The sequence below is a fragment of the Fistularia commersonii genome, chromosome 30 (genome assembly GCF_037954325.1).
Source record: "Fistularia commersonii isolate RoL2024-O1a breed Wild chromosome 30, RoL_Fcom_v1.0, whole genome shotgun sequence".
NCBI classification, from domain to species: Eukaryota; Metazoa; Chordata; class Actinopteri; order Syngnathiformes; family Fistulariidae; genus Fistularia; species Fistularia commersonii.
The window spans coordinates 9502140-9510450 of NC_141313.1; the positions used below are offsets into that span (position 1 = coordinate 9502140).

At 53.9% G+C, this 8311-nt stretch overlaps 1 protein-coding gene across 2 annotated transcripts in view; it reads right to left on the bottom strand.

Annotated features, from left to right (window-relative positions):
• Nucleotides 1-7373, bottom strand: part of cica (capicua transcriptional repressor a) — a 36652-nt gene extending 29279 nt beyond the window's left edge. The window contains exons 1-2 of one of the 2 annotated variants that reach the window (XM_086178418.1): nt 7184-7373; nt 60-3692 (exon numbers count right to left, since the gene is read on the bottom strand). In XM_086178418.1, coding sequence (XP_086034544.1) covers nt 60-3476 — 3417 coding nt within the window. In that variant the 5' untranslated portion in view covers nt 3477-3692; nt 7184-7373. Of the gene's footprint in view, nt 1-59; nt 3693-6313; nt 6699-7183 lie in introns of those variants that run through there. The other variant, XM_086178419.1, reaches the window with a different exon arrangement.
• Nucleotides 7374-8311: the final 938 nt, after the last annotated feature.

The following is an 8311-nucleotide window of genomic DNA, read 5'->3' on the forward strand; positions in this document are numbered from 1 at the left end:
AAACGCAGAAAAACATCTTACTAAATTCATAAGCGAAAACAAGATGGCGGCTTCCGTACCGTGCTCGAGGTGACCAGGACTAACGTGGATGTGGGGTTGCGCAGGAGAACTGCACCGTTGGTGGTGGCCCCGTTGATGGGAACGGGGGCCTGCAGGCCTGGTGGAGCCGCGTGCTGGGGCTGGCTGTGCTCCCTGGACCTGCTCCTCTCTCTCCTGCCCAACGGGCCGTCGGAGAACTTGGCCAGGGGGACGTCCGGGTTGCGGACAATGACTGGCGAATCGCGAAGTGGCACAATGCGGCGCGGAGACGGTTCCTGGGGTAGCGGGGAGGGAGGCGTCGGAGAGACCAGCATCGGAGGGGGCGTGGAGGCGGCAGAGGATGGAGGCCTGCTGGTGGCGCTACGTGATCGGGGGAAGGAAAGCGAAGAGGGGGTCGTCGGTTGACTCTGAGGGGAAAGGACTCTGAAGGCAGCGGGGTTGTGTCCAAGGTTGGGGTCTCCCACCCCCCCTCCGGCCATCTGCTGCTGATCAGGTTTGGCGTGGTAGTCCTGGATTGCAGGCAGCGGAGGGGGCGGGTGAGCATCGTGCTTCCTCTTGCTGGGGCTCATGGGCACAGTGAAAGTGAGGTTGGTCTGAAAAGTAGGCACGATGCCTGACAAGTGACGTTCTCTCTCAGCGCCCGGTGTGCCCATTTTAGTGCCACTCAGCTGGCGATGACGGCGTGGTGTAAGTGAGGCGGGAGCAGTAATTGGGCTAAAATTGGCTGGGCGGAAGCCAAAGAGTGGAGAGGGAGACGGTGACGGCGTAGGGGAGAAGGGAGACTGATTGGATATGGGTGAGAAGGAGGGTGTGCCCGAACGGGAGCCCCCCAGGGAGACCAGCATGGTGGCCGCCTCACACTCGTCAAAGTCAAAGCGAGAGAGGTCCTGGGGAAGCAAGGATGGGAGGACCAAGCGGGGTCGGGAGTCTCCCCCGCGGCTGCTGGCTTCACTGCTTTCCCGGGAAGTCTCGTCCCAGTCAAACTCCGAGCTGGCCCGCCCCCCGCTCAGTCGCAGGTCGGACGGCGTCAGGGTCCCGGTGCTGCTTGCGCCTCCCCTGTCCCTGACACCCCCGCTTGCTTCCATCTCCTTGGTCCTCATGGAGAGGTGTCTTGAGCAGTATCCTCGGCGCTGAGACTCCTTGGAGCAGCCCTCCCGGGAGCACAGCCTCCTCCACTGCTTCCCGTTGAACTTCTTGCGGATGCCCGTTGGCGTGCACACCACATCTCCCTTCTTGTACTTCTGTTGGGCAGCTGTCAGCGGCGTGCGTGAACGCGACGAAGAAGAAGAGGTGGAGCCCGACGCTGAGCCGCCGCTGCCACCCGCTCCCCCGCTGGACGAGCCGCCTCCTGAGGCTTTCTCTACTCGCGAGGACGAGGAAGAGGATGAGATGGGGGGGAGAGGAGTTAGTTGAGGGGTGGAAATGACCGCAGCGCCGACCGCTGCAGACGAGTCAAGACCTAAGAGGACAGGTGAAGGTGGGGGGTGGGGATTCAGGCCCAGGTGGGCAGGGGGGATTCCGATGCCCCGCACCACAGACATGTGAGGGTTGAGGTAGGCGGGAGGGGGCTTAGAGACGATGTGGCGATGCTGGGGGACTGCCATGGCTTTGGCCCCCGGTATGATTGTCCCCATTGGAACCATGCTGAAGTGAGACACCTCCATGTCTTCCTCTGGGGTGAGTGGCATGTACGGGTGGTGTTGCTGCTGTTTTACATTGTTCTCCCTTTCTCGTTCTCTTTCTCTCTCCCTTTCCTGCTTTCTCTGGAGACTCCTCTCCCTCTCCAGGTCTTTCTCGATTTCCCACTCTCGTCCAGGGGCCAGGCTGAGAACTGAGGCCGGGGTGACGGGAGAGGTAATGTTGTGGCCCGATGTGGAGGACACAGCGACCATGCCCGGGAAGGGCATTCCTCTTCCCAACACCGATCCTCCGGATGACATCCCCCTGCTCAAACGACACACCTCCTGCTCCACGTCCATTTCCTCTCTGTCTTCCTGCTCCCTTTCGATGTCCCTCACACCCTCCTCCCCCTCCCTCCCTCCTCCAGACGGCAGATCGAGGTCCCAGGGTGGCGTCAGGAGCCGCAGTGTTTGTCGAGACACCCACACCGCCTGGGTTGCGGCCGCGGACCCCCTGCCGTCGTCTTCTTCTTTCATGGAGGAGGAACGTTCTTCGGAGAGCAGGACACGATATCGATTAGCCACTGCCGGGTGAGTATCCACTTGAGTGACCACGCCTTCTCGGTACCACTGCCATTGTCCCTCGCTGCCTTCCTCGTTGCTGAACGGTACGCATACGCGTGTGCCCACCGGTATTGGCTGGACACCAGGTGGCGGGGCGTCCAGGATAATGTCCACCACCCCGGGAGGGCTGTCATGCCTGTATGGATAACGGCATAGGGTCTTCTCCCCATTAAGTTGTACCTCCAGGCTTCCATACTCTCCATTGACTTTGCGCACCACCCCCGCACGGAACACCAAATCCGAACCTCTCCTGTCAGCTCCCCCCTCCTCGTCACTTCTTCTCATGAGCTGACGGGCGAGGACGCGCTGATTTTTCAAGCCCTTGGCCAGGGCGTCGGACAGAGCGTCCGGGAGGCTGGAGGGTGCATGGGCAGACATCGGCACCGACATCGAGTGTGCGTCTGTAACCACCTCCAGGTCAGCAGAGTGCTCGCTGGCAGTGTCTGTAGAGGAGCAGCGAGGCAGGGGGCTTGGTGACACTCTCTCCGTATCTCTAGCCCCTTCAGCTCCTCCTGGCCTTTCTCTCTCTCCGGCCATAGAAAGAGTAGGGGGTCCTGAGGAGCTGTCCTGAGGTGCCTCCCTGTCAGTGGTGATGCTTTGGAATCCCATCATGCTCCGACTCTGACTGTTGCTGTCAGAGTGCGAGACGCCATTGGGACTCCCTGGACCTGTTGAGCCCTGGTTGTGGACCCCGCCGCCAAGAAGAGGAGGGGGAGTGCTGGATGCCTGGTTACCAGCAGTAGTACTTGTGCAGTGCTCGGACGTGTACTTCTTCTTTGGAACACGTGCTTTAAAGGTGGCTGTTTTTCGACTGGAGGTGGGGTTGGGGCTGTTGTTGGCGCTAGGCGTACTACTGTTACTGCTGCTGCTGCTGCCGCCGCTGTCACTGTGGCTCCCGCCACTTAAAACTGACCGTCCCGACCTGTCGTCTGAAGATTTCCCAGAATCCATCACGAGCGATTCCGCGTCTGAAGAGTCTGGCGCTCTGACCGGGTCCGTCTGGGAGGAGTCAGAGTGAGAGTTTGACGAAAAAGCGGCGGGGGGTTGTCTTTGCGGGGAGTTGGTTCTGTCTCTGTTCTCATCGGAGTCTCTCTTCTCGCCGCCTTCTTGAGCATCCCCGGCTCCCCGACGCTTTCCCCCTTTGGCCCGGGTGGAGGGGGGAGAATGCCGGCCCTGCTTTTTTATTGGCTTCATCTTTTCATCTGGCGGTCCTTTCCTCTGAACGAGTCTTTTTCTCAATTTATTTCGAGATTTTCCTCAATTTCTCCCCCCTCTTGCTCTGCTTTGTTTATCTTTATCCCCTCCACTCCTTCCCGCTGCCTTTATTTTCCTCCACTGCCAGGGCTTCTCTCTCGCATCCTGTATTGTGTTACCGCGACTCCCGCACTTGCCCACTTTATTCCACAGATGCTGTAAGACAGGGAACGGGAGTTGGAGTCAGTCAAGTGTTCAAACGCGTTCAGAAATGCATGGAGCATATTCACTGCGCAAAATAACTTCTGACGCCACAGCTTTGAGGAAAAAAATGAATCAAAATCAAAGATCTATGAAAACATCCAAGTAGCATCAAAGTGATTCAAAGACCCCCCCCACCCGCCCCACCGACTCAAAAGCTAAGCGGGACCATGTGATGGCGGGCAGTCATCACTAATATGGTTGGCATTGCTTGCAGAAGATACATTGCCTGTGATATGATGCAATGGTCGACAAGAGTAGTAATACGTGAGTCACATATTTATTACACGTTAATTTGTTACATAACAGGTTGTACTCATATTACACAAGGACTGCATCGATACAAATATACACGGAGAGCAGTCGTCATATTGTTAGGGTAAACACATCGAGGGCTTACAACTCGAGTATGGAAATAGTGAGAAGAAATTTGCCCAGACAAGCCTCCCTGCATGCACTCTCTTTCTCTCTCTCTCCCTCTCTCTCACACACACACACACAACTTTTTGGCCAGGGCAGTAGAGGCGGGGGAATTCCTTCTTCACTCGCATTCTGAAACCCTCCCTTTCTCTCACTCCCTCTCTCTGAGGCGACCTTTATCTGTGTATTTCAAAGCCAAGTCAATCCGCCCCTACAAACTCCATTTCCTGTGGAAGCCCATTACCTGACTTCCCATTTCTTTATTCTCTCCCTCCCTCTCTTTGCTATTGCATTGTCTTTCTTACCTTCGGTCTGCATTTTGCTGTCTTCTTGATAACATTGACTTGTTTTTTTTAACCTCTCATCGTCCTGTTATCCTCCTCTTCTACCTCTCAGACTCTACTCCCATTTTTTTTTTTTGCTGTAAGTCATCCTGTATAGTAGAGGTGTTTAGAATACTTAGTCATACGGCGTTGCTTTTTAGTCAAACACAATACATCCTTTTCCTGGCTGGACTCATTCACAGTTCTGTTTAAAAAGTATAACAGATTGATTTAGCTGATTCCTTGAACGTCGGGGATGTTGTCATTTAACTGGTTTGTTTGCCGTGTGGCTGATTCGCGCGGGACTTGCCTCGGGTCCTTGACGCTGTGAGCGCTGCCTCGTTTCCTCCAGTCTCCGCAGAGCTTACGACAAATGTTAACACCGATTGTATAACAGGCACAATCTGAACATTGTCCATATTCTTTACATTTAAAATGACGACTGTAAAATTGTCTTTCAAAATGTCCTGAATTGATTTCTATGAGCTACCTCGGGGCCTACTCTACTTGCCAGCCACTATTCGATGGTCTGTTCGTAAACACGTGCGTTTCTCCGTGCCTGCTCCTACGTTCACCCTCCAACAATCCTGATTTGTTGTTTGCCTCTCTATTCCGTCTGCTGCTTGCGAAGCCTCTAGTTCATTCAGACCCTATTATTATACATCATCGTCTTTTAGTCGGAGTAATGTACATTTTCATAGATGAGTGCATTCTGACTAAAAGCCACACACACATACACCACAGTAAACCTCCATGCAAATGCTGACGGTGCCAAAACGAAAGATAGATAGCGCCTAGCTGATATGAGTAAGTATTTAGGCCAGACAGCATAACAGCAGCAGCCATAAAATAATTTGGCAGTCAGCCTTACTTGGTCATGGTGGAGGTATGTTACGTGTGTTTACTCGGTCCCGTACTGTGTACAACAGCTGGTGTGGGAGTCACAGACTTCATGATAAGAGCCCAAAGACAACCTGATGCAACTCACACTACTCTCTGTGAAATAAAGAACAAGGAAGCCATACGGTGGCTATAGTACGCCTCTGTCCTCGATGTTCAACGCTGACACGAGACTAGGCTCACATGTAGGTTAAACCATGTTGTTTGTGGAAAAGTCGACGAGAATACGTGTAGAAATTAGGAGTGTGTGTGAGTATAAGTCATGTGAGGTGACAAAAACACAGGCCGCTGCTACTGGAGAAGGATAATTTAGTTTGGCTGACTGATTGATTGTGTTTGTTTCTCTTTACGAATAAGAAAAAAGGAAAAGAAAAAAGGCCACAACTGTGCAAACTGAGATTCGCGACTGTCATCTCGAGATGACTCGATGGTGTTGGAAGTTGCAAAAATAGTGGTCGGCTGCAAACTGACGTTTTTTCCACACCCGCTACACTGGGGTACGCACACAATTTGCTGTCAGTAATGACACATTTTCAACCACTTAGGTGTTGCTAAATAATATCAAGCCCAATCCACAACACACTACTCAAGTGTGTAACTGCGGTGTTATAACCAAGGAGAAGCCTGGGTGTGTAAATAAACTGTCCAGATGATAACCTTGGGAGTATCTAACTGCTTACTTGTGGGAAAACAATGCCCTGATCGCGATATGCAAGGCACAGGTGACGAAGTCGACGGCCGTGGGTTAAACGGGATAGTACCGTGGAAGTGTCAAGCCCGCGTAGTACCACGATTACAACCGGTTTTACTCCACAACACAGCAGGCCGTGGCGTGCAGCGGCCAGGCCTCGGCTTCACACATACACACACACACACACACGCAAGCATGCACACACACGCATACACAAGGCCATTTGGAGATCCTCTACTCACCGTCCCCGTGGGGTGGTGGTGGTGGTGGAGGGGAAACCGGTTTAACGGGCGTGTTGACCCGTAATTCCGTGTAATACGCCCGGTGGTACCTGCGTTACGCGGCCGGTGCGAAACGTCCCGAACGGATGGACGCGTTAACTTTGTCCGTCCGGAGGCGTCGAGAGTCGAAGCGGCTCGTCGTCGGTCTCCCCCATCCGGGAGTGACAGCTGTCGGGGGAGGGCAGGGAGGGAAGGACTGGACACACACACACACAAACACACACACACTGCTCGGTAACTTTTCAGCCGCCCTCGTCGTCATTTCCACGACGGTGTCAAAACGTGCGGCCGCGAACTAGTCCGAGGCCCTCGAAAGCCGCTAAAACACATAAAAATAAAAATAAATAAAAACCCAAGTGGCCACGTTGAAGGATGGGGGTGAGGGTGAGGAGGGGGGACAAGCAGGGCGACGAAGGAGGAGCGTATTAAGAGGTTTGTTACGACGCCGGGGGGAATAGCAGTTGTTCTCGGAAGTCCAACGGCAGTTATGGCGTTGAATTTATTTCTAGTGGAAAAGTTTCAGGCTCGCTGTGTCGAGCCCGCACCGCTCCCTTTTCCTCCCTCTCTCTCTCCCTCTCTCTCTCTCTATCTATCTATCTCTCTCCCTTTTTCTGTCCTCGGATAAGACACCCAATCCGCCCTCCGGTCCTCTCCGCGGGGGCCACCCAGATACCGGGGGTGGTGTTGGGGGACACACACGCACCGCCGGTCGGCTAGCACTTGTTTACCGCCGCGGTCGAAACGCGAACGGCGGTAGCGGCTCGATGGAAGCACAACAAGCCCCGCTGCAGTGCTGCAGGAGAGCGAGCTCTGTGGTTAGCTTGTACTTACCGGAGCTAACACAGTGCTCCCCGGGGTGACTCTCTGATAACTCCGCCGATTAAAATAGGGCAGGGTGGCTAATCTTCCGCAGCTGCCAATTACAAGCCGCTCATGTTTCTCCGGCAAAGCAACTTAAAAGGAGGAGAAAAAAAAACTACTGCCCTGTACATTCTACACTAGTCGCAAAATGGTGAATGAAGCCCTGAAGCCTTGACAACCAGCCGGGGCGGCCAATGGCGGCGCACGTACGTGTACAGTAGCCAATAGAAACGCGCGGACGGGAGACACGGGCGGGGCCGCATGTCAAAGTAAATTTGACGGACAAGACGCGGCGGCCAATCGCGGTGTGGGAAAACACAGAACAGCTGTTGCGAGCGAGCCCGCTACGGCCAATGGGAGCCCTCGGCCTGCCTGCCCGTGACTTACACGGGCACGCAGGACAGCAGAGAGAGCTCCCCCTCAAGCCTGTCGGTCTGTAATTGTATTTATCTCCCTTTAACTTTCTCCTTTTTGGCCTCAGTGTACAGGGACATTTCCGAATTGTGTTTCCTCCTAGGTTTTGCTGACATGACTTAGAAAAATAAACAGACATCATAAATGTCAAGACCTAAAGTTGCAGATGTTATACCCTCTTTTCACACTTGATAAAAGCAGCTTCACTGAGCTAGCTAGCCTTTAGCTTGCTGTGTTTACACAGCACTGTGCGTATGCAGCGAGCCACAGGTTGAGTGTAGTTTCAGTGGGAACCGCAAAGAAACAGTAACTCCTAAATTGTGATGCTTTCTCTCTCTCTACCCCATCCCACCCCTCTCACAAACTCACTCTCCCTCCCTCTTAGCTAATCAGAGGCACTCCAACCAGCACAGCATCCCCTTTGTCCCACCTCCCCGACCAATCAGGGGAGGCACAGGAGGCCATACGTCACCATGGCTGTGTGCTATTGGCCGAGAGGCACAAGGTCTGTAGGCCAATGACCGAGTACTGTGGTGAGGTCATTATGCTTGTTGCCATCAGCTTGGCCAAACAGGAAGAGTGAAACCCCAGTGAGTAAGTTGCTCCAAACGTGGGATTATGGTTCCTAAGAGAGTGACCCACATACACTGTGGGCCTCCCTACACACACACACTCACACACACA